At 40.3% G+C, this 26,586-nt stretch overlaps 2 protein-coding genes across 2 annotated transcripts in view; one reads left to right on the top strand and one right to left on the bottom strand.

Moving 5' to 3' along the window:
- The window catches only part of ARHGEF38 (Rho guanine nucleotide exchange factor 38), a gene marked incomplete at both ends in the record, with an annotated part of 106,005 nt that overhangs the window by 3,730 nt on the left and 75,689 nt on the right, over positions 1 to 26,586 (bottom strand). Inside the window, 8 exons of the mRNA XM_080916465.1 lie at positions 4,928 to 5,169; positions 5,285 to 5,483; positions 6,541 to 6,684; positions 10,273 to 10,584; positions 13,952 to 14,068; positions 15,424 to 15,528; positions 19,738 to 19,868; positions 21,723 to 21,922. Of these exons, the coding sequence (XP_080772591.1) occupies positions 4,928 to 5,169; positions 5,285 to 5,483; positions 6,541 to 6,684; positions 10,273 to 10,584; positions 13,952 to 14,068; positions 15,424 to 15,528; positions 19,738 to 19,868; positions 21,723 to 21,922 (1,450 nt within the window). The remainder of the gene's footprint in view (positions 1 to 4,927; positions 5,170 to 5,284; positions 5,484 to 6,540; positions 6,685 to 10,272; positions 10,585 to 13,951; positions 14,069 to 15,423; positions 15,529 to 19,737; positions 19,869 to 21,722; positions 21,923 to 26,586) is intronic.
- Positions 24,676 to 24,973, top strand: LOC308420441 (mitochondrial import receptor subunit TOM7 homolog). Its single transcript, XM_080916466.1, has one exon. The coding sequence runs from the start codon at positions 24,725 to 24,727 to the stop codon at positions 24,890 to 24,892; it is 168 nt and encodes a 55-aa protein (XP_080772592.1). The 5' UTR covers positions 24,676 to 24,724; the 3' UTR covers positions 24,893 to 24,973.

The raw sequence follows: 26,586 nt of genomic DNA on the forward strand, positions 1-26,586 counted from the left end.
TACATTGCATAAAAAAAAAAATACCCATTATTCTTTCTCATCTTATAGAGGCAAGCTTTTATTTTCTTTATTCAATGGTTATATTATTTTCACTAATAAGTAGTTTTTTATGAAGTAATCTGGGGATTTAATAAAACTATTTTAAGAGGTTTAAACATGAGGGTTAAGAAAGGAGTGTTTCTCAGACACTAAAACACACCTGAGAACCTGGGTGTGGATTCCCTAAGGGAGTCTCACATTGTTGACATTAGATTAGTCATATCTATGCAGGATTTGGGTGAGTTTGAAGCTATTATCATAAAAAGCTGGTTAAGAAACCAAATCACACCACTGGGGGCTGCCTGAGGCATTTTGGATGTGGTTATCTCTGATAAGAACAAAGGGAGAATACCAGCTTGCTGGGAGGAAAGGGTATCTTCAGTGTAAACAAGTAGTTTCTAGAAAAAAGTTCCAAAAGTAAACAAAGCCAAGTAAGTGCTGTTAAGTGCCTTTTATTCTTTTTTTTTTCTTCTTCATCTTGCCCTCCCTCACTCTGTCTTTGTTCTGAGATAGTAATAAAAGTGAAACTGTATATTTTTGCAATCTCTTTTGCCCTTCAGAGCATTGTAAAACATCTTTCCATATCAAATATTCCCTTAATCTTCCTTTTGATAGATTATTTAAATACCTTAGGATCAGCAATTAGATTGATGGCTAAAGTGCAAATGCACAGCATATTCAACATGTGGTATCATTTTCATGAGTGATTATAAAGTTATAAAGGCATAGACCAGATTTACACAAGCTTGAAAAAAAACAACAAATGTGTCTGAAAATGTGCTTTCAGTTGTACCTTACAGAAAAGACCTCAATGCAAAGAAACACATTTTCAAAGTAACTCCAAAATAACTCCAAAGAAACTCTCTGGAGTAGTGTAGATGAAAATGGGACCCTCTAACCCATCATGACTGCCCTCCGAAAGACCCAACAAGTAGCTGAAAGAGTCAGATGCAGATATTTGCAACCAACCAACCAACCAACAGAAGATGCTGACCTCTATGGTTGAATTAAGGAAAAGCTGGAGGAAGCTGAGGAGGAGGGTGACCCTGTAGGAGGACCAGCAGTCTCAATTAACCTGGACCCCTGAGATCTCTCAGACACTGGATCATACACCAGCTGATATGGAGCCCCCAACACATATACAGCAGAGGACTCTCAGGTCTGGGTTCAGTCAGAGGAGATGCGCCTAACCCTCAAGAGACTGGGGGCCCCAGGGAGTTTAGAGATCTGGCGGGGTTGGTGGGGTGGAGACATCCTCATGGAGACATGGAGGCAGGGAGAAGGTATGGAATGTGGAACAGTTGGAGGGTGAACTGGGAGGAAAATAAAATCTTTAGTATAAAACTAAATAGATAGATAGATAGATAGATAGATAGATAGATAGATAGATAGATAGATACATAGATAGATAGATACATAGATAAAATTAAAAATAAAAAATATTAAATGCGAAGGAAGGAAGAGAGAAAGAACGAATGAAGGAAAGAAAGAAAGAAAGAAAGAAAGAAAGAAAGAAAGAAAGAAAGAGAAAGGAAGAAAGAAAATGGCTCTCCTAGGCTTATGTTTAAATAATAGGTCTCCTGTTAGTGGAATTGTTTGGGAAGGAGTAGGAGGTGTGGCCTTGTTGGAAGAGGTTTGTCACAAAAGTCCATGCCATTCCCACTTAGGGTGGTCATGGGCTCTACCATTTTGAAGATGTCAGCTGCAAATAAACTCTTTCTTTCTTAAGTTGCTGAGGTCATGGTATGTTATCACAGCAATAGGAAAGCTATAAGACACCTCCAGAGCCATTCATAGCTCCCCTTGGTCCTTTAGGTCCAGGTTAAAGACTCAGATCAAATATGGAAGTCACAGAGCAGGTGCAGAATTAATCAGTCTCCAGTGTTCTATTCCTCACTGACTCTCAAAGCCCCAGAGATCCCCCTGAATATTAGGTAGAAGCCAAGTCTGCCCATCTACCTGCCCTCTTTGGCGTTCACTTGAATTCTCAGCAAGACTAGAGAACAGTTCACAACTCCCTTTAGGATGCGCTTCTGCAAGTCTGGAGGATGACAGAAAGCATCACCACTGTAGGAAAGAGCAGAGCAAGAAACAGTGGCACCAGGCAATGCCCAACAAAGCAGTTCAGACTGCAGCTGATATATATTTTTTTAAAGTTTAAATGGTTATGCAAAAAACTTCTACTGGGAACACATTCAGATATGAGAATTGACAAAGATAACAATTTTCAACCATTTTCAGTCATTTACCTAGACCTCTACACTATATCATTCTCTTTAAACTGTGGACCATAACTATAAGTATTTACATGCTCCCTGAGAGATAATAGAGTGGAAATATCAGCCTGTGGCAAACATAAAACTATAAGCCTTTCTCCTTATTTCCAAGGATGAGGAGCAGCTGCATTAGGAGACTGACAACCCCCAGCCCATATGCCTTTCTTGTCAGTGTAAAGCAGGAAGGGACTAGCTCCCTTCTGCCTCTGATTTTCTATCTCCTCCTGCTGGAGTCTCCACAGGGGTCAGTTCTCTTTGCTATAATGAACTGAGGCATTGCTTGCAATGAGAAAACCCTCAATGTGAATAAAGTCATTTTAATCTAAGGAGAGTTATCAGAGATCTCATGTGACCACTGATCCAAGATGTGCTTCTCAATCCAACTTATTAGTAATAATGCTAGTATTACATAAGGTCAGTTTTCTATGTTAACTGTGTTAACTGCTTTCCATACTCAGAGGAAACAGAGAACAAATAGAATTTTAAGAGGTATTTTCTATTTTAAGAAAGAGAAAATTTCTTCCCTTCTTCCCGCCTAACAAAGAAAACATGTAGCGTCTAATTCACTTGAAAAAGGATTTGACATTTCCTCTAAAAGTAAAACATGTATTAACTATGCCAGGGTACAAATTCATTCTGGACGTCTGTTTAAGAGAAGTGAAATCCACATAGACACATACACTAATGTCTGTAGAGACATTATTTATAATAGCATCAAAATAGGCATGGCCAAAATGTATTAACTAGCAAATTGTTAAAATGCTATATCTATGCCATGGAATATTATTAGGCAGTAAAAAAAGATGCAAAATAATTATATTTACAGAAAAGATGAATATTAAACACATGCTGAGAGGAAAAAAGTCAGCTACAAAACACCATATACAATTTCACCCATGTAAAATAAACAGAAAAGATGTGATAAAGAAATGAAAAACAAACTAGTGATTTTTCAGAAGCTGGATGTGGGGAAAAACAGGGACTGCAAAGAAAATGAATCTAAAGGATCTTTGGGCATGAAAGAAATGTTCTAAAATTGATTTCCACATTTTAAACTAAATACACTGTAGCCATACTAAAAGTCACTGGATTTTACATTTAAAATAAGTAAATTCTACAGCATATAAATAAGACTTAAATAATGCTAATTTATGCATGGCATAAATTATAAAGGTCAGTGTTCCATGCTCTGTAAAGATTTTCTATATACCCTGTGACCCCTTCAATATATTTATTGATTTTCCTTACAAATGAATTTATAAAAGCATAGAAAAGGAGATAATAAATACTCCTGAAATAAATATTGTTTCACACTTTTAATAAAAATATTTTCAATATCTTTAACTGGGTAAGGAATTATTATATAGATGATTTATTCTATAAATGAATGTGACCGTATATGTTCATGGTTTTACCACTTAGGAGACTGAGATGAAAGACCAGTCAGGGCTGTATCATGAGATTCTGCCTCAGCAAAAATTTTAAAAAAATTAAGATACTTCGGAAAATAGTTTTAAGGAATAAATTAGCTATATAAGTAGAATGGTGTTTAAGTGCTAGAAAGGTAAAACATATAGTATGGTTTTTGTGTATATATATATACTTATATATGCATAAAATATACTTGAAAGACATGATGTCTTTGAAGAGTAGCACAAAAGGGAAAGGAATAAAGAACTTACATTTTGTTTATGTATATCATTCCATTTCCACCTTCTGAAAATTAAATGTATTACCCCAATGGAAAAGAAATTTAGGCTAATGAAAATTACTGTGTTTAAAAAGTGGAAAATTAGCTGGTCACTCCTTAGAGATTAATAGTTGGAAATACTGAAACTTTATGAGGTAGTAAAGTGAACCTTACATTATAATTAGTTTACCGATTTATGAAGGGGCTATGTGAGTGGCCCAACTAAGAAAGGCAAGTGGGCAAGCTTTCGTGGCTCGCAGATAGCATTAGCAAGTGTCCAAGTCCTCCCCAGTTTAAGGACGACACTGTTTCCAAAGCAGTGGTTCTCAATCTTCCTGATGATGCGACCCGTTATTACAGTTCCTCATGTGGTTGCTACTTCAGGACTGTAATTTCACTACTGTTATGAACTGTAGGGTAAATATTTGAGGTTTTTGATTGGCTTAGGCAAACCCTGGAAAAGGGTCATTTGACCCCCTCCCCCACAAAGGGTCGTGACCCACAGGTTGAGAAACACTGTTCTAGTCGATTCAGAGGTAAGTTCTGACTTTATATTAATGATCACTACTCAACTGCCTTTCTCGGGTGGCGTAGCATTAAAAAAGAAATTTCTGACTACCCTGGAAATTTACCAGTAGTGACCTCTATGATTTGGATGCCTATTCTGTGTCAAGAGTTCAGCATGTACACCATTTCTAGTCAAAACAGCAGTTCTGCGGTATAGGGATTTTCTTTTCTGTTTTGAAGGAAATGGGTTTAGAGAATTAAATTCTTTGCTCAACAGTCCGCAGATGCTGTGTGCTAGATCTTTTCAATGTCATAACGGGCAGTTTCCCTGTTCGTATTTCTGCTCAATGGGAGCAGTTAGGGATCAGTTCGTTTGAGAGGCCAGGCATCTTTACATCGAGGTTTAAAGTCTTACCTGTTCGTCTACCTCTTGAAAATGATCAGTGTCATCACCATTTGTTTCAAACTTCCCACAAGAGCCACTAAGAGATGAGCTGCTGTCGCTTATGCTGACATTGTCGCCAGCTGGCCGGCAAGACACAAAGAGACTGATGTTCTCGAAATCATCATCACAGAATCTGTTCTCTGCATCCACCTTCTGCTCTTTCCCTGGGTTGTAGGGCTTTAGGAAGGAGGAATACACGTAGCCTTTTACAACTGGTAAAAAGAGAAAGAAAGCACCAAGGTTATGCGGGGACCATCCCCAAACGCGCAGAGACTCCTGGGAAATTGTCAACCCGAAGAGTGGTTAGTCTGTGGGGAAGAAACTTACATCCAGTGTCAACAAACCACCTGCTTGTACTCCCCAGGGGATCCTTCTGTTCCAGAACGGCTACCAACTCCCCTTCTAGAAGGTTGATGTCATGTTCTTGCGTGGCATTACACTTGCGCTTAGCTCGGTAGAGTTCCTCTGCTCCATATGAGGACAGAAGTTTGGAGCGGTGGACATCAGTTTGGTGTGGCACTTCCGGCTGGGAAAAGTAAGAAGCCCCGATTCAGATGGACGTACAGTGAAATCCTCGTTGAGTCTATAAGGATTCTCTAGAGAATTATTTCACGGGCTGGAGAGATGGCTCAGCTGTTAAAGGCCAGGCTCACAACCAAAAATATAGGAGAATCATTTCACTATAAAAGTTATATACCGATCTGGATATATGACAAAGTGGATGCTTTGGGTCTGGCTGGTAGTATATTCAGCTGAGATTTTCAGTTTAAGAATCTCGAGTAAGCACATGGGGGCAGTGTTGTAGAAAAGAAAGAAAAGTCAATCAGACATAAGAAGGCAGAGGCTCGGGGGCCTGCAAGGTGGCTCAGAGGATTAAGGTAGTTATCCCAAAGCCCGCCCGATCGCTTGAGTTCAATCTCCAGAACCTACGAACAGGAAGGAGAGAACCATTCCCATAAATTACCCTCTGGCTTCTAAATGCATTCCTCCATCCGTCCTCTCTCTCCCTCCCTCCCTCTCTCTCTCTCTCTCTCTCTCTCTCTCTCTCTCTCTCTCTCTCTCTCTCTCTCTCTCTGTGTGTGTGTGTGTGTGTGTATGTGTGTGTATACATAAATAAATAAATTATATTGAAGTTTCAAGAACAGGTTCAAAGATGACAGAGGTTATAACAACTCCTGACTGTTGAATCAATGATATCTTAACTATTTATATTTAATTTCTTGCATATCTTCCAAACTCTGTCACTGAGTGACTTTGAGAAACAAACAAACAAACACTGTATCTCTGGAGGCTGGAAATGAGTGGGCTGGAAATGAGGGCTACACGTATGATTTAAAACCCTAGTCAACAATGTGAGAGTATCTGCTGTGTGTCAAGCATGTTTTTGGCCTGTTAGGCAACTGTCATGAATTAAACAGAAGCAGACATCACTTTCCTATGGAGTTTATGATATAAAAGGTAGAGACAGTGAAAAATAAACTACATGTCACATGGATGGTGGGGACAGTGTGGTGATCCATGTGCTACAAGTTGGACAAGGCAAAGTGTGGTGTTCTCACCGCCACACACAGTGCTCAACTCACCAGAACCTGTGCAGGCTTCTTCTTTTCAAAGCTAAGTTTCCTCTCGATAAAGGTGGCACTGTTGTCCTTTACAAAATTCAAGTTGTGGACCTCTTCTAGAACTTGATTCTGAATCTCTGAGATGCCCAAGACTGGCAGTGGCACCTGTGGGAGAAATGGTGTGGCGTTTTCAGATAACCAATCACACTGGGCATTGACCCTGCCAGGGTCGTGCTGACAACACTGATGGTAGGAATAAGACAGAACCGCAATGAAGAATCAGGGCAACTTGATAGCAGCTGTGAAGATGGGTAATCTGATACTACTGAAGTCCCACAAAATGGAAGGGTACTTTTCAAAGCTTCAACACTACATGGGAGAACAAAGTAAGAAAGAAGCAGAAAAGACAAACGAGTAAAGTTCTGGAAGCTGTGGTGTTAGCAGCAGTCTAGGTGGGACAGGGACGAGGGGATGGGGGGGGGGGGACAGCACAGGGTACGGGGACAGCAGGAGAGTACAGGGAATGCAGCTTCAAGAGGCATGGTTAAGAGTGAGCCAGTGTCTGTCTTGTATGTTTAACATGAACTGTGTATGGAACCTAGAAGCTAAAACTGAGCAGTTGTTGCAGGCACATAAAAGGAGGGAATGCAAAATCTAAGTAAAATGAAATAGAGATGGGGATGATGGGAGTCGAGGCAGCGGGATTTGAGCAGGCCAGGTAAAGGCTTAAACACAACAAAGAGGCTGTTTGGGACCTGTGTTCTTACAATCCAAGTTGTATATGTGTGTGTATATATGTATGTATGTATGTATATATGTATGTATGTATATATATATGTGTGTATGTATATATGTATGTATGTATGTATATATATGTGTATGTATATACAAGATCATGCCAGTTAAAAATGCCAGCAGGCATTGGGGAGAGGCTTCTGGTGTCCCTCCCCACCTTGGAAGCTATTAACACAGCAGAGAAGGGCAGAGACAGAAAGGAGAGGGAGAGAGAGAGAGAGAGAGAGAGAGAGAGAGAGAGAGAGAGAGAGAGAGAGAGAGAGAGAGTCATTTTCTTTAGGAGTGTGGCCACTGGCTGGTTTCTAGTACCATAGTGGAGGACCCCATACCTATGTATATACGGGCATCACTATTTGGACTTCACAGTTATACGCAAACAAACAACAGAGTGCCCAGATATCTCTCTTCCAATCTGCCTTTCTTAGTAGCTATTAAAAACTACTTTACCACCTAATATAGGTATAAAGCAATATAATAATGATGATGATGATGCTTAGCATGGGATATGGCATAGGGAAATGAGAGTCCACACTAGACAAGTAAAGAAATTTTTTAGAATAAGAGTAGAGTATAATCTCAGGATTACAGTTATTCATCAAATAAAAGAGAACAACCTCACAGTGAAGCAGATCAGGAAGCTCTGGGAAGAATTTCTTCTGCCGGAAGACAGGATAGGACTGTGGGGGGGTTGGTTAGAAGGAGAGGGAGAAAGAGAGAGAATATGTGTGTAGACATGTCTGTTCACATAAGAAGAACATGCACATGTCTCTATGTGCACTCAGAGACCAGAGGGCACAGGTCTTCCACGATCCTTCTTTATCTGACTTTATGAAAGGCATCTCACTGAGCTTACAAAGTGGCCACATTAGTCATCTGAGCAATCTCCCAGGATCCTTGTCTCTCACTCCATCACTGAGGTTACAAGTGTGTGCTGTCATGCCTGGCTTTCAGGTGGGTACCAGGAGTATGAACTCAAGTCCTAATGCTTGCATTCTATCCACTAAACCACTGATCATCTCCCCGGGCCCCTCTGAAATCCATAAGCAATGGTTTAGTCAACAGGCAAGGCAGGCCTTTACATGAAAGAAGAAGTAAGAATACTGTGTTGGGTGTTTCGAGCTGCCTGCCTGTGCTCACTCACATACGTTGTCCCTTCCTTCCCACCTCCCTTGGTACTTCACACATTTGATCAGAAGGAAGCATGGTGACAGTACTTGCCCTTAGGCTACCATAGGGGATCGGGAGAGAGAAATGAGATGAGGGCATTTATTATGATGGTTTTCCCCTGCAGGATAGACTGAAAGTACCTCTCTATCATGTCCCCGCTCCATAGGTCCCCTCTGACACATTCTTGTTACCATCCTCCCCTGATTCCTCCAACCTGCCTGGCACACGCTCCCTTCTTCTGCCATGTGGAAGACAAAGTGTCCACCCTTAGGTGGACTTTAGTACAGAGGCATTTTGTTTATTTGTTTCAAATGCTCAGCCTCAACCCGCTGCTATGTCTATGGTATCATGACTCACAAACAACTCAAATAGTTTATGCTTTGTGTATGCCTCCAAATTATGGATTAACCATAATCAACAGGACATTGTTTGAATACATATGTTGCAGAGGCATAAGGACAGAAAGTGAAATTTCATATTTATCCAGAATGTGTTGTGCCTAGAGTTGAAGAAAGAGTTCAATGACAACACAAGAGTGCTACCTAGTATATCAAGTTAAATGCCAAGGGAATCACCTAAGATAACTGGGAAGCAGTCCCTGATGAGGGAGAGATGCAGTTCTAAGATTGAAGGGCAATTGTTTTCTTTGGCCAAACATACTCAAACCTTTAAATCATGTGCCTACACAATGCTAATTAAAAGTAAAAAGTACAATAGAACTTTGATTTTTTTAAATATTAAAATTATAATTATCATAAGATCCAGCCATCCCTCTTCCAAGTATATGCCCAAAGACTGAAATCAGGATCTTGGAGAGATCTTTCCACCATCTGAACATCATTGTCAGTAACCAAGAGATGGAAATTTCCAGAATAGGCATCAGGAGAGATGAGCAAATAGGTACTGTATTCTACACACTCACGGGAACACTGTTCACACTTGGAGGGAAACCTTGTCACATGCTCCGTGGGAAACTGATAGTTCTATACTAAGTAATATATGCCAGTCACAAATGGTGGTTTCTCTTACATAAATAGAAACAGAAGGGAGAGTGGTGTGGAAGGGACCGGGAAAGGCTGACGGGCATTTCTTACGTTGGTACACTTTCCATTTTGTAAGGCAAAAGATTTCTGGCAATCTGCCGTCCCACAATGTAAGTTATACCTAACACTTTGGAACTGTTCACTTCAATATGATTCAAAGGATAACCTGCTATACAGTTATCACAAAAGATATACTCTTCTCTCATCATAGTCACAAGAAACAAGTAGGCAGGTAGGGATAAAGCAATTTGCCCACGGTGATACGCTGATGGGTCTCTTCCATGCCAGAGTCTTTTGATAATCAGAATTTGATTATTTTTTCAGAGCCTCATAGTCATGCGAGGTATTATCAGGGAACTGTGAAGGATGCACAGCGTCTCTATCTTACTTCCTACAACTACTGCATGTGACCACAGTCACGTCAGAACACAACTATGGAGGCACACACTGTAGCATACAATCATTTTATTGGAGATAATCTTCACCAGACTGATTTTACTTTACTATTTTTAGTAGTTTCTCAAAAATGAAGACTCTTGTTTTCTCTTCTACTGTAAACTACATGGTGGAGGTTTTCCTTATAAATATTAAAAAAAAAACAGTTGGCATCTTGAAAACTATGTGATTCAAGATGCATAAGCTCATCTGATCAACTTCATATTTAAACAACAGCACACAAGGGCCACACACACGCACACTCTGAATGATCACTAACGTGGAGATGGCCAAGGGGTAGCAGAATGCTCACCGTCTTGATTGTGGAATAAGCCTGCAGAGCCACCAGCATCACGTCCCTCAGGAGGGTGCTGAAACTACACAAGCAGTTCAGCAGGATCTTCCTGGCAGCCAGGTTGAACGCCTGCAGCTCTTCCACAAGTTGAGCATTGAGGGCCTCATACTCTCTCTTGGCTAAGTCTGATTCAGTGGTTGCTGACCGAGGCAGGGAGCTATTATAGTCCAACAGTTTGTCATAGCGTTTCTGGATGAGCTTCTGGGGCCCCGGGAATAAGGACAGCAAGGCTGACAGGGGGCTCAGGATGAGTCTCCGAGAGCGAGCTGCCTGTCAAAGAAAAATATAGCCCTATTAGCAAGAGAAGGATGGCTTGCTCTGTGAGCAATGCTGCTTGCAGCAGGCCTACCCTCTCTCCTCCAAAGCTCAGAAGGAACAACACCCAGTTATTTGAGAAGAAGCTCTCACTCTTAGGAGGTCTGCCTAAGCTTATTTATTCAGGTTTAAAGCAGCAATATAAAGCCTGAAGGTGAGCGAGAAGAGAAGCCTGCTCACCCACATAACTCCACTGTCTGCAGCTACGGAGTCTGTGCTGTGGGTGCCTCTTCATGACCTTCCCTCCTTTTGAACCCCAAAGCCAAGCTGAAGTCTTATATCACATCAGGGCCAGGGGAAATGTCAGTGTGTGACAATGACTGACCAACTTAGCACCTTCACCTCTTGCTGTTGGTGAAATTGACACAGTCTAAGGAGAGAACCCATCTTACTCTTCCACGTTGGTTTCAAACCTATTTTTTCTTTAATCTCAAGAGTTGTGTTTTGGGTGGAATTGTGTTCCCCATCCAAACACGGATTCCTTAAACATAAATCTTCTTCCTGTGGCAGAAATGTCCAAAGCTAAATATGTTTATAGACATCAAAAGGTTGAGGGCTGCTGACTTGGTGTCTGAAGGTGCTGTTATTGCAGGTCTGAAACATTAACAAACAAACAAGCAAACAAAAATCCCCCAAAACACAAAGAAAATCAACAAAACAAAACTTTTCAGTAGTGCCCAACCCCATGCCAGTACTAAGAATCTTAGATTTAATTTCTTTTCTTCTTGTGTCTTTACCCTGTCTTGTGAAATGCACTTTTATCCTGTGTCTGATGATCGCGTGCCTTACACTTCGTCACACATATTACATAATAATCTGGAAGTAGTTTTATCTTCTGTGACCTCAGTGATGTTCCAGGAAATCCAAGCAACAGCCTCTATTAACTAATGTAAATGGTTTCTGCTAAGCTTGTCTGAACTCATGGGGAATTTAAAAGAGAGGAAACCCCAACTGTTAGTGGCACCAGCAATAGCCAACACAAATTAAATCTGATTTTAGATTATGAGATAATCAATAGATGACAGCCTACCATTTAAAGAGCCCCTGGTAAAAGCAAAGAATGCTTTTACCATACTTTGGATAACTCACCAAGTTTATGACTTGCCTGGGAGCCACAGGTTATTAATTTTAAGATTATGCTATAATTATAGCATATCCCCACTGCCCCATAGATATAAACTTTATTTGCCAGAGGGAGAATAGATGGGACAGATACGCATATCGTATTTTAAAATTTTGTCCTACACAGTATTTGTAGAAAAGTACCATTCATGACTGGATACTAATAATGTCTCTGTCTTGGGGTAAGTTTTTGAGTTAATATGTCAATTTTAAAGCATTCAGTATGTCACTCAGTAAAACGCTACTTTTATATCACGCTTTCTGGTGACTCTTTTAACTTGGAAGATATAATATTACTTTATCGAGGTAGACAGGACAATTTCTTCCTTCTTTCTGTCAAACAATGAAGCAGGCTTGCTAAGGGAGAAGCTGTGTAGCATGTGCTCAGCTAGTTTTAATAAATATTTATCAGCTTAATAAATTAAAATTGGTGTAAAGAGCACATCATTAATGGCTTTCTTAAAATATTCTTCCTATAATTAAACCCTGAAAATAAAACAAGCCACCAGGACCTAGTCACGGCTTCTCATTAAACCCATGGATGTAAAATGTTTGTCTATTAATCTGTGTTATCTACCTACCCATCCATATGTCCATTCATGAATGACTGACGTCTCTATCACTTTATTTTAGATAATGTGATACTTAATCTTCCCATATTTTAATTTTTATTTATCTCGTGTTCCCGTTAGATGGCATTTTTGTCACGTAGTGCATGTGGAGGTCAGAAGACAACTTGTAGAAATTGGTTCTTTCTTTGCACTATGTGGATCCTAGAGATCAAACCCAAGGATCAGTCTTTGCAGCAGCTATCCACAAAGGCATCTCCCAGGCTCTTGAAAATACTGCATTAAATTTTAAAACATTGTGTGTGTGTGTGTGTGTGTGTGTGTGTGTGTGTGTGTGTATGCGTGGTAATGGTAAATTTTAATTGTCAACCTGACAAGGTTTAAGTTACCCAGGAGACTAGCTTCTGGGTATATCTGTGAGGATTTGGGCACTCATCTTTAGTCCCAGTACTTAGGAGGCAAAGAAAAGCTGTGCTCTATGAGTTCAAGGCCAGCCTGGTCTCCATAACAAGGTGGGATGTTGTTTATCATAAGAATGTAATTCTAGCTTTCCACTTCATAATGCCCAGAGTAGCCATGTATTCAGAGTAGTATTCAGAGTAGTTTTGCAATAGGATATGAGCTTGGCCACTTCTTAAGGTTGGAACTATTTGGGGGGTTACTGGTTGAAGATTATTTGAGATGGGGTGTTTCTGAGATCTTGTGTCTCCTTGGCTATGAATGCTAAAATCATCCAACACAGGGTCACTTGGTGTAGACAGTCTGGCCCAAATGCTAACAGAGCCAACACAGAGAGGTGGTCTATTGTATCTTTTGCTCAATAAATTCAATTTTGCTATGAAATAATACCAGATACACAACTAAAATTAGTTTTAGCCCAGAAAACCTTACCATCCAAACATTTTATTAGTTAAGAATGTCTTTATATGGGTTCGAGAGATGGCTCAGTGGTAAGAGCACTGTCTACTCTTCCAGAGGTCCTTAGTTCAAATCCCAGGAACCACATGGTAGCTCACAACCATCTGTAATGGGATCTGATGCCCCTTTCTAGTGTGTCTGAAGACAGTTACAGTGTACTTATATATAATAAATAAATACATCTTTAAAAATAATGTCTTTATGCTTCCTAATATATATTATATAAAACTCTTAAAAGACAAATAATTTGGGCTGGGATATAGCACACTGTCAGAGTGCTTACCTCGAATGTGTGGATTCTTGAGTTCTTAAAAGAGCCTTACTTTGCTCTCTGGTGCGCATTGCGTTAAAGATCACAGACACAGAACATCCATTCTCCCTCAGGAAGTCTCAGGGCATGTCCATGACTCACATAAGAAAGCCACAGCTTTACAAATGTATGTATTCTTAATATTTCATACACAGGCTTAAATGGAATACTGTTTCTCATCAGGTACCGACTAGTCCAGAAACAGTGTGAGACTCTGTTAAATTTCCATCACAGTCCAACCCTTACTAGCCCACTCTAAGCATAATCATTTTAAAACTTCTGCTTCAAAAGCCTAACTTTGACATTAGAATTTAGTGCACAACTTATACCTAATTCCAGAAAGTGTGTGTGTGTGTGTGTGTGTGTGTGTGTGTGTGTGTGTGTGTGTGTGTGTGTAACTTACAAAGTCTTCACAGGGGTTTGAAGCCTGACTCTGAGGTTCTGTGCAGCCTTTCTCTCCGTCCTTGTATGAAATCTCACGGAGCTCCGCCACACTCTGCAGAGTGAAGGGCTTGGTTTCCTGAAACAGAAAGTTGCAAAGGGTCAGTTCTCAGCGAAGTCAGCACAAATAATGTCTCCCTAATTCAAAGTTCGTCAGTGCAGCATTGTATCTCTCTTTGAGATAGGAAGGAACTACAAAAATACCATGAATTCCTTTAGTCAGATCACTCACAGCAATCTATTTTCTTCCTCCCGCCTCCACATAATTTCAGACAGATTCTGCTTCTCTTTGAGTAGGAGCCCATCTTAAACTCCACCCCAGTCCCTTCTTAATTTTCAATTTGTGCAGACTCCTTATTTTAAGAAGCACTCTCCTTTTTAAAAAGCAGCAGCTTTTCTTGGTGAATTTGATGTTATCTTCTGGGGTGGGAGGGGGAGGTGCTCACATTTTTGTGGATTCAATCTGTGGAAAATACCAATAAATGTTCCCAAAAGTCACTCATTCCCTGAGCAATACCCAAAGGGTGGGGCTCCCACTGCCCTATTGGGACAACTGTGTTTGGGACTTGCTTAACACAGGCAGATTTGCTAACCTGATGTGAAAACAGGCCCAATGTCAGACAGTAGGGATGGATGGAGCACATTCCTCTGGAATATAGAACCTTGTCTCCAAAGCAGTGTGCTGCTCATAATGATGTCTGTTAGTAGGATATTTCATCTGACTGTGCAGGCACTACCTCCAAAAAAAAAAAAAAAAATCCAAGAGAAAAACTTCTAGGTAACTCCATCCTTCGAGTCATAGCTGCTGTCAAGTTGCTTTCGAGGACACTGTGTTCTCTGTAAGAGCCATTACAAGAGACCCTTGGCCAGCCTTTCCAACGAGTGTAATTGTGCAGTCCTCCACTTCGGGTTTTCCAAAGTAGAGATTCTTGAGTAGGTCAGGACAACCTCTGAAGAGGCTAGAAATTTGTGGGGAGTCTTTTGTGGCCTACTCTATTTGTAGGAGAACATTTGCCTATTGTGGCTTATCTTGTTTTATAGTTCAATTTATTTTCCTTTGTTCTGCATTTTATCTTTTTTTTTAGGTACTACAAAGAATTATGTTGGTAAAATTGGGTAATCACAGTTTCTGCTTCACATGATGAGCTCATGTCTCACATGCCTCACAGATGAGCTCATGGGTACATCTTTATTATGAGGCACACAGGGTGGGGAACCATGCGACATACATCTGAGTAAAAATCCAACTATGTGGAACAGACCAGGGCAGGAAGCTGGGCAAAGACCAAGCCTTCCTCTGGCTTGCCTTATCAGAAAGTTGTAGGCCCCCATGTGTGAGACAGGTAACATTGCCTTGCATATGAAGATTCACATCTCCTCACAACAGCCATGGGGACCAGAGCACTCCTGCAGAAGCATTTGTGTCTCACCCACCTCTATGTGCTGAAGGCAGGAGGAAATGTTCTTCACGCAAAGTCTCACAGTCTTTTCGAGTGATCTAAAAAGCTTTTCTTCTCTGTTAAAGGTGTTGTCTTTCACCTAAAAGACATGAGAAATCACTTCGTTTCATAGCTCAAAGGCATCTAGTATCTTTAAGTGGTACAAAATAAATTTAAAAATTTTTAAAAGGTATGATAACATTGGCCTGGCACATTACTTAAAACAAACAAAACAACAACAACAACAACAACAACAACAACAAACCCCAAAACCTCCTTTGCTATGTGAAGATACTCTGTGGTATGCTGACTTTTAGAACAGAACATTTGGGGGCTGCACATTGCAGGAACTAAAGCCCAGTTAAAGTTCAAGTCATATGATGAACTTAATTTGCTGGATACTTAGTACCTTCTCACTGATGTCAAAGTATCCATGGGACTGTAAAACTTAACTTGGCATCTTCTGTGTGAGTGGTGTGTGTGTGTGTGTGTGTGTGTGTGTGTGTGTGTGTGTGTGTGTGTGTATGTGTGTGCATGTGTGTGTGCATGTGTGTATAAATGTGCTAGCGGCGGGTCACATACCTCTGTCTTCAGAGAGGGCATCAGATGTTCTAGTCTATCATCTAGTTCTAGCGTTCCCCCTGGGAGACAAAATCTCTCACTGAACCTGGAGATGTCAAGGAGCAACTCCAGTGATCTCACTATTTTTGCCTCTCAAGGTGCTGACATCATAGGAGCAGGTCAGCATATGTGGCTTTTATATGGGCCCTGCAGGAATTCAGACTCATGACTGCATGCCTATACAACAAGACATCTCTCTATTTTTTTTAAAAAGATTTCATCTTTTATCATTTGTGGGGGGAGTGTGTACCCATGTGTGCACAAGCCCATAGAGCACAGAAGTATCAGATCCTCTCTGAAGTTGGAATCCCTGAAGGTAGAGTTACAAGAGCTTGTGAGTGGACCCATGTGGGTGATGGGAACAGAATTTGGATCTTCTTGAAGAGCATCAAATGCTCTTAACCTGCAAGCTATCTCTCCAGAGCCCCCACCCCTGTAGTCTCTAATATATACTGTTTACTCAAATTGTACTGACTACTGTTTTGCTCACAGAACTCATAGTCTATCTCACAAGGATGATTTAGAAATATTCTTAAGCCTATCATTAAAGAAAGGTGGTAATGTCACCTCAAACATGAAAGATGACATATAATCTTAGTTTTCCTACAATAGCCCATTGGCAGAGCTAAGATGGTTGTTGTCTGTGTTCATGTGACATCTTACATGTAATATCTCAAGCATTCAGATAACATGTTTTTACACACACCTAGTAATTTTTAGAGATATAGACATCACTACTGATGGTGAACTTTATTTATTGCAATGAAAATGTCTACCAGAACCAGCACCACAGTGGTGAACCTGTCTGAACAGGAATATGAATGTTACATGGAACAGAGTGTCTGCAGTTCATTATCTTAGTTGGTAATAATTGTTCTCTTTTTATGTGCTTCTAAATTTTACATAGTTAACTTCAGAACCGTGTGTGTGTTTCATTTTTTTTTTTGAATCTCTTGGTTTTACATGTGTAGGAAAGCATTAGTAAAATAGGTATAATTCTTTTCAAAACACACATAGCCCAATATCCTTGCCCTTAGGTCTCTTCTTTAGCTCTGTGTGCATATACTGATCTACTGGACCAGTTGTTTTTCTCAATGATGTTTTTAAGGATCCCTCTTCCTGATGTTTTATTTATCTGTGGAACCAGGATAATTAACTAGGAACCAGGTAATTTTGAAGTATCTGCTTAGGATTGCTTTGTGAGAAATGTGGCCCAAGCCTATGTCCCCATAACGAAATCTTTCTCATGCCATTTTGCTGGAATATGTTGTTTCTCCTTTTCTGTCTTAGAATTCTGTTTATTTGGGAAGAGTAGACTTATGAGTTACCCCCATCTATCAATCCTACTATCATCACTGTTTTTCACATTGAACAACATTAATTTCTCCTCCTTATGTGACTTTTCTCCTTCATATTACTTTAGTTAATTATGTAAGCAATTTTTCCACTGATACATTCTAAGTATTAAAGATTAAGAAGTTTGTTTTAAAAATAACAATAGCTAATATGTATTACCCGTTAATTATATTCAGAAACAGTACAAGACCCTTTCATTCACTTTATCATTTTAATTCTTAAACAACTCTATAGGGCAAGAATAATAATTAATCTCGTTTTAGAGATAAAGTAACAGATGCTCTGGGGGATGTTACTATTTCCCTGTTGTCCTTCCAATAGTAGAGATGGCAACACTAGATTAAGTTAGCAAGATGGCTGCTCTGCCAGGGACCACATTTCCCAGATTCCATTGCAGATAGCTCTGCCCCATAACTGGATTTCAAGGAAGTGTCTTTCATTTCTAAGTCTTAGCTGTGTGACACTGTCTCTGGGACTTGACACAGTAAGGACCTAGTTTCCATCAAACAGTTAAGGACAATATGTTTATGGAAAACACTGCACAACATTTGACAAGCTAGGTTCCCGGAAGATTTTTATGAAGCAGATCCCATCTTCTCACATCTCGGATATTATTAGAGATGGAATAAGTGGTTACCTGACTGGTACCCTACGCTCTATTTGCTATATTGTGTTCCATTTGCTGTTATGCTGTGCGGTGCTTGAGAATCTCTTTGTGACAGATGCATAGTCTTTGCCCTAAAGTAGCAAGTTAGAGAAACCCGTATTTATAGATATTATTGGGATTAAAAGTAAGCAGCCTGAATTCTAAATCTATACCTGTTCATCTCTGTATTCCCAGTCTCTCACACAGTGCCTGGTATATGAGAAGTCAATACATACGTGATGGATTGAATAGAATCTTCCTCCTGGGTAATAGCTCTACACCCTAACTCCACTAATATTTCACCTGAGCTGCTGACAAGTACAGAATTGATTGATTTGAGATTTATCTCTTCTCCAGTCCAGCCTATGCAGCTGATTTTCTGATTAACAGTGAAATGCTTCAGTGCTGACAAGCCATCCTCTATAAAGATTAAGAGGAAAAAATCTAATTAATATCCCTCCAGGCTATTTTAGCTACAATTCACTTTTAGTTCACAGTTTAAAAAAAAAAAAGCTGATGATAAATATGGGAAAGAATATAATGCCCCCCACAAAAGTCTGCCCCGGATTAGAAGCTGTCTGCTCTGTTCGACAGAACTGTCTTGGGCAAGAAGCAAAATTGCAAAGCCTGGAAGAGAATTTCTGCACCACATTTATAGATGCCTGTGGGTGGCTACTGTCTCCTAAAGCTCATTTTCAATTTGATTTTATTACTGTTGTCTTTAGATGAGATGTCCCAATTACCCATCTCATGATCAGTTACCACGGATGTCCCAAACTTTCCCCATTATCTCCACATAGAGCCTCTTTGAGGGATGAACCTGGTGAATCCTTAGAGAGTTATAAGGAAATAAAAACAATGATGCTACTGTCTATGTGTCCCACAAGCGGTAACGTCAATACAGCCACAGGACAAATGAGAAGAAAAAGGAGGACAACATAGCATCGCCAGGTCAGGAACTTTCTGTCTTTCATTTTCAGTAGACATTCTCCTGATCAGACTTCAGATTCTTAACCCCAAACCCCCTTGGATGTCTGTAAAAATTCAGGGTTCTAAGGAGCTAGGTGGAACTCTAGGACCTGTCTTTTGAAAATATCTCATGTGGTTCTCTTTAAGCAGATAAACTTTGAGAAGGCTTTGGGGGGGGGGGAATCTCTCTGTTATTCATAAGAGACTGAAATTACCATGTAAGCTATGTTCATGGGCTGACTAAGGACAGCACCCAGTAATATACTGCAAGTCTGGGGAGTTCTGGGGGAATAGAAGGGCATTAGAGCTCCAAAACCATCACTGAACTGTGACTCTAAATGCTTCTTTATTTTTAGATTAAGCGAAGGGAACCCCAGGGGAAGAGAAAAACTTAAAAGCGTAAATAAAAATGAGGTGGAAGAAGCAGTTGGAACATGTCAGAGAGAGAGACTGTGTGCTGCTGCGTGCCAGGTCTCTCCTGGTGGGCACCATCCCTTGGTCTCGTCTCTCCTCCAACTGCCTTCCTAGTGGAAGCTTGAGATGGCATTGAAATCTCTATACCCCCAGTTACCCCCAAAAGAAAGATCTTGGGGGCACTAGCTCAGTTTTGTGTTCTAGATATATTTGAGGGAAGAGCAAAGCCAAGCCTCCCACACCCCCCCCCCCCCGCAGGAATGTTCCCTGACGAAATGAAGGTGGTCCAAGAAAAAAACTTACCTGTGACTCTCCTCTGGTCAGGATCTTCAGATGATTTGTGACTCTTTTTGACTTCTTGCTAATTGAATGGATGTTTAGTTTAAATAGTTTGTCTTTGAGGGATTCCTCCTCCTCATTCTTATATTTTAGAACTGAAAGGGAAGAGCGAGATGTGACTGTGTGTACACAGGGTGCATGCTCCACTGGAGTTTCCAAGACCAATATTTATGCTGAGAACAGAATATATGGGGATTTTAGCTCTCTTCCACAGAAGCTACTATTAGGGTATTACCCCCTCTGCCTAGCCTGTCCAAAGAACCCCACCCACGATCTTCAGGAACTCAGCTCTTCAAGGACATGGCTACTCAAGGCTATCCAAGGCTATCAGACACTGGGTCTTACCCCCAATACCAGAAATGAGAGAAAAGAAAAGTCCTTGTATTAGAAATAAGAAAGCACCCCACTCTCTAGTGGTACATATTATCATGGGGGGGGTGTCTCTGTGTAGGGAATCAGGTCCAAAATTGTGAAAAGACAACTGTACCCACCACATACCAGACTCAACTCCTAGGCTTCATGAGCTCTGTGACTTGAGGTCAGGTGAGTATCACTCTGAGTTTTACTTGTCTTTAAAAAAATCGCTACCTCTCACCTTGTTCCAAATGTTGATGTATCCAGTGTGGCTAAGGGCAATCACAGGCACTGTGGATGAGGATTAGCCCAATAGTGCATGTAGAGTGAGACAAGAAATTCTAGTTACTGTCTTCAAGTGTTGTAAGAATGGTCATATTTAAAACTCAAGACTGAGTGAAGCTTAGTGCCTCACACCTGTAATCCTGCACTTGGAAACTGGAGGCAGGAGGATCAGACTTTCAGTGCTAGCCTGGGCTATATATTGAGATGGGAGGCAGCCTGGGCGACGTTAAACTATGTTTCAGAAAATAAAACAAAACACCTTTCCAGAACCTTTTGTGATTAAACCAGTTGCTACCAATATTTTATGTCACTGATTTTTTTTTTTTTGATCTCCTCATGGTATCATAGTGCATAATACAGTTTTGGTTGGTTGATACTGCTTTTCTTCCTATGCGGTTGTCATTTTTGAACATTTTCCTGCCGTTTGTCTAAGACCGAGTATAGACAAGCTATTGACTAGCACTGGCCAGTGGTGGAGCACTCACTGGTTCAGGAGATTCAGCATGCCACTGTGGTTTCTAATTTTCATTCCCCAACTTATTGCCAAAGCTTTCTGTGAGGTGCTCTGTTTTTGATTGACTTTTTATTAGACTATTCTTCTTTCTGAAATGATAACAATGCCTTGTAGTCAGGCATCCTATGTATGCGATCCTTTCATTTTGCTCACGGTATCTTTTACTTTATTATTTACTCCTTTATCCCGGCCCTTTATGTTCAACTTGTTAAAACAAAACACATTGCTCTTTACATACTTGAAGATAAAGCCAATCAAAGAAACGAAGCCCTCACACCATTTATTTCTAAACCCCTGTCATGATTTAAATATTGAGTTGGCTTTAGCCTCACTCATAGCCCAGGCTGGCTTCAGGTTCACCATATAGCCCAGGCTGGCTTATACTGGCAACACAACCTAAGCCCATGGAGAGGTTGCAAGCCTACTATCCCTGGGACACATGGGGTTCATGGAGTTAGAATTTGTTTATTGAAACTTCACTTAATATTGGGCATTAAGTATAATATCTTAAAATAGGAATCAGTTGTTAATTGTAGAAACAATTGAACCTGCCCTTTCACCCCCCCCCCCTTCATTCATCTGTGTCAGGATCAAATGAGTCATATTGACTCCTTTCTCTGCAGATATTTATTGGCAGGACTGTATGCCCACAGTATACCACGGAGAATACAGTGATTGGGTGAGATTAAGTACTTGTGCATGCCCTCGCACACACACACCTACACCCCCCCCACACACACACCTGGAACACTCCTATGGGGGGGATAGTTAGTTAGCTTCTCCTGGTTTCACCTACCTAGGTCTTTCCTTCTTTTCAGCTCATTGATGTTAACGTTAACGTCCTTCACAGCCGCGAAGGCTTCCTCCAGGGCTTTGTAGTCTGGGTGGGAGGGCGGGGTCGAGTTCCGGAGTTCGCACAGCAGCAGGGGGTATTTCATCACTCGCTGAATGGGTTTGATCATCAAAGAGCCCATGTCCAGCAGGTTTGGCTTGCCTCTATAACAGACATAATTGATATCCATACATTCATTTACTACCTCTTTTTTTTTACTTCCTGATATTTTTGACTAATTTTCTCCTTTCATATGTATATATAATTTCCAAATGAAAACAAGAGCTTAAAAAATGACAAAAAGAAGCAAGGCTGGAAGACCCTACTAACCAAACAAAAACTTAGAAAAGAATACCTACCCCAAAGCATTCATGTATGCTTTACTTAGGCCAGTGTGTACACCGGGCTCTATTTTTCTACAACAACCAAGAAAAATAAAAATTTTCTCATTCTATTTTTGCTATTACCGGTGAGAAAAAAACAAAACAAAACAAAAAACAAACAAAAAAACTCTTATTGAAAAAAATCCAAACAGGTGACCTGAAATAAACATTGTCAAAACTGAAAACCGTCCTCTCTTTTCCGCAAAGCTGAAAAGCTTTTTGGTCGGGGGGTCGACCCACAGACTTCAGAAAAAATTTGAAACAAATGGACTAGCCCTCAGATGATCACTACGGTCGGTTCCCTAATCCCTAACCGGCACGTGATGCTGTCACGTGATGCCTCCATCACTTTCCTACTGGTAAGGTTTTACCAAAAGCTCTTTAGGCCACTGTGTCACTGCGTCATGGAGTCACTGTGCAACAGCCAGCGTTCACACCCGGCACTCCTGCAGGTGCTTCGGAGAGAGGATGGGAGCCTCCCCACTGGCCGGGGCTGTGAAGGAGAAAGAAGCCACCAGCTCAGTCAAACCACTGTCTAAAACCTGTCTGCCTCTGACCTTTCATCTGGCAGCGACTTCTAAAAATCAAGTTTAGGAACAGACGAATGATGATGACTTTTTAAAGATCCCAACAGGCGGATTTTTCATACCTGTACTTAAAAAAAAGATACTAGTACGGATAGACAACAGTCATATAGTTTGAAAAATAAAGTGAATATAAGATGCTTAATCATATAGAAGATGATCTGAAGGCATCTAAAAAATCACTTAGTTCAATTCTTCATTTGACAAATGAAAAACTAAGGGACCTTAATTGCCATGGATATGTGCACGCGAGCACACACACACACACACACACACACACACACACAGCTCTCTATTCTATCTCCCTATTTTATGTTTATCATCTTTCTTACCACTGTCTGCAATCATTTCACTTCCCAATTTTCCAGTTTATGACCAATTTCCCTGTCCCCGCTGTATTTTCACTGTGATTACATTTTATTAATGCCCATATTTAGACCAAGGAACTACTGAGTTCTCAGGATTTCTGCCATGAGCATTAATTTTCTTTTGAAATATTTCCCCCCTAAATTTCAAAATAGGTAAATCAATAACAAAGGGAGGAGCTTATTTGTATACTGGAAAAAAATACAAATATTACAACAAACAGAGAAGTAAAGGTTTTTAAAGGAAAACCAAAATAAACAAAAAACGTTTGCATGAAAGTAGGATTGCTTTAACAAACTTTCTCTTGTACTTGAAGTCTTTTAATAAGCAGGAAAATAACGACGTGGGGAGGGGTGACAGAAAAGGAGAAGTGGGGAGAGACAGAAAAGGAGACCTGAGGAGAGAAACGCCATTGGTTTCCAGAAGAACTGAATGAAGTGGATGAAAGATGATCAATTACACTGAAAACCCAACTAAAAGCATTTTAATCGCTACAGTGTCAGCAGGCAAGGCTATTTAGTATATCTAAGCAGAGACTGTCTCACTGTCTCTTCACAATAGTTTGTCCTTCTCTGGAGAGAATTCAATGAAAGAAGGTACAATTCAGAAACAACATCTAGGTGACTAGAGTCAAAATTTCTTGTGAGCTTGTCCTTTAATTACTTCCAAGTATAATTTATTTAAGCATTGGAAAAGCAGCATCCAAAATAAGTACAATCAAATACTTAAAAATGTTAATCATTTATTTATTTACATAATCATATATATATATATATAATGTCTATTATTATATGAACTGGTAAAGTTGTTTTGTGAGCTGACTCCTCCTCCTCTATCTAGATCTGTCACACATTCTGAGTCTGTAACTGAATTCAAGTGCTATCCTTCCTCCTTTTCCCACCAGTCTCCCGCATCAAATTTCTAGTGCCTTTGTTTCATGTTTCCAATGATAATTAGAAATATCTTTTGTTTCTTGAAAGCATCGTAGATGGAAATCTGAGAAGTGACTGACAGAAAGTGAATTCCCGGGCTCTTCTGCTTCAGACTTTTTTTTTTTTTTTCTTTTCAGTCACTCAATGATGATCGATAACGTTCTGGTATCTGCATGGGACAGACAACGATGTGGAAGGAAAGATACAGGATGTGTTGTTAGATAACAACGCTCCAGGCGCTTGGTGTCACAGAGTTCACTGCCATTTCTAATTAATCCCTCCTAGTGAGATTAAGTCTTGATCATGGTGAAGGCAGGTGAGTCCTGTGTATGATATACTCATGACAGCCAGTTGTCACCTGCCTGTCCTATAGTAAGAAACCGAATGTACAACAGTACTCATAGTATTTGCCAAAGCGAAGGCAGCCATTAAGGCATGACATTGTTTCAGCTTCCTCTTGTATGATGAATTGCTTGCCAAGTGTTTAGTTACAGACACAGCTACACTAAGCTCATCACATATAATGGGCTTTATCCCATTACACCAACACAGCTTTGTTTTTAACAGTATCCAGTTCTGCTGCAAAATGGCTCCAATAAAATATAGAAAAAGATAATATTTAGACAAGGTAAAAACTAGAGTGTAGATCCAGACGCAGTCCTGTTTGTAGGGGCTCCTCAGTCCGCTGGTCCTTTGTCACCATGGTGAAGCTGAGCAAAGAAGCCAAACAGAGGCTGCAGCAGCTCTTCAAGGGTGGCCAGTTTGCCATTCGCTGGGGCTTTATTCCTCTCGTGATTTACCTGGGATTTACAAGGGGTGCAGATCCTGGAATGCCTGAACCATCAGTTTTAAGCCTACTTTGGGGATAAAGGACACTGGTCATCTGGATTTGGACACAATCCAACATGGAAGGTGTGTGCTCCGGCTGGATAAGAAAGGAGGTGTCATTTCAACTCATCTACGGCAGAGTGAAGTCTGTACTGACTTATGATAGACTATTGGAATAAATATTTTTGACGTTAAAAAAAAACTAGAGTGTAAAATAGAAAACATATTCTAAATGAAAAATGCCGGTATGCTTTAAATAGAGGGATAATAATAGAAGGAAAAATATAACTTTGTGACTGGCTATATGTTTTTTAATTTCTTCTATTTCATGTCCACAGATATACTAAATTTAATATTTACTTTATAAAAACAATAAAGAAATCTTTCAAAAATTAATCTCCTTGTGGAACTTTTAAGTCAACAATAAAGAAAATTGTAGAGAGCTATAGAACATAACATTTGCAATGAAAAAAAACTGGAACTCAAAATAAATACAAAACTATTAAGTTTTAGAAGGATAAAGGAAGATAATGTAGCTCATGTAGCTGGGGATAGAGAAAGCCATACTTAAGCATTCCAGAAAATTTATCATTAGCAGCTTCTGGGTCTCTAAAGGACTTGGGAGCAGAGGTGACTGGGGATCTAAAAAAAAAAAAATCAGCTGAAAATACCTTTGTGTGTGTGTGTGTGTATGTGTGTGTGTGTGTGTGTGTGTGTTTGTGTGTGTGTGTGTGACTGAATGAAGGGATGTATATTGTTCTTTTATTTGACTTTGCTCTATAATTTGATTTTCAACATTTTTATGAAGTTATTTATTTACTTTACCTCTTGATCCCAGTCTTCCTATTCTTCCAGTCGCTCCCTCACATTTGTCCTTCCCTGTACCTACCCCCTTTTTCCTTCTTCTCAGAAAGGAAAGACAGCTCACGAATATCAACCAGTCTTGGCACATCAAGTTGCAGGAAGACTAGGCACATCTTCTTCTATTGTGTCTAGACAAGGCAGCTCAGATAGGGAAAAGGGATCCAAAGGCAGGCAACAGTGTCAGAGACAGCTGCTGCTCCCACATGAAGACCCAGCTGCACACTTTTTACAGCTGTGCAGAGGGCCTAAGTCCATCCCATGCGTACTCTTTGGAAACACCATTTCAAAAACTAATCTTGAGGAGGGGAGTAGTAAAAAAGAAAAAAAAAAAAAAAAAAAGCTAGGGGAGGTCCTCTAAAGAATTCAGAACTCTTGGAAATTAAAAGACTAAAAACAGTGATAGTAGCTAAGTCAGGAACTATTGATAAAATTCCTAGAATCAAACATCAGAACACACCTGGAGGAGAAATCTCTTGTGTACTGTGAAGCATCCCCTGTCAATCACAATCTGATGGCCAATAAGCTGAGGCAGGATTAGAAGGTGGGGCATCCAACAGAAAGAGAGGAACTATGGGAGAGTCAAGCCTGAGAAGTTTCCTGCCCAGACTGAGGAAGTCAGGTTTATGAAACCGAGGAGAGGTAACCAGCCTTGTGGCAGACATAGAGCAGCTTAAATGGGTTGATACACATTTCAAGCTCGTGGAAACGGCTTAGTTTATGGCCTGAGCACTGTAAACAAATGATAAGCTGCCGAGTTGCTGATTCAGGAACTGGGACACAGGTGGAAAATCTCAAGGTTACATCAGCAGGAAATTTTTTAAAAAGCCAGCAGGTGTCACCACCCACTGCTCAGAATGGGAGGTGGAACAGC

This window comes from Micromys minutus (assembly GCF_963924665.1).
Source record: "Micromys minutus genome assembly, chromosome: 4".
In the NCBI taxonomy this organism is placed as follows: Eukaryota; Metazoa; Chordata; class Mammalia; order Rodentia; family Muridae; genus Micromys; species Micromys minutus.

Bases quoted from the DNA above. Each gene is read 5' to 3' on its own strand.
- LOC308420441 (XM_080916466.1), top strand. From the start codon at position 24,725: ATGGTGAAGCTGAGCAAAGAAGCCAAACAGAGGCTGCAGCAGCTCTTC.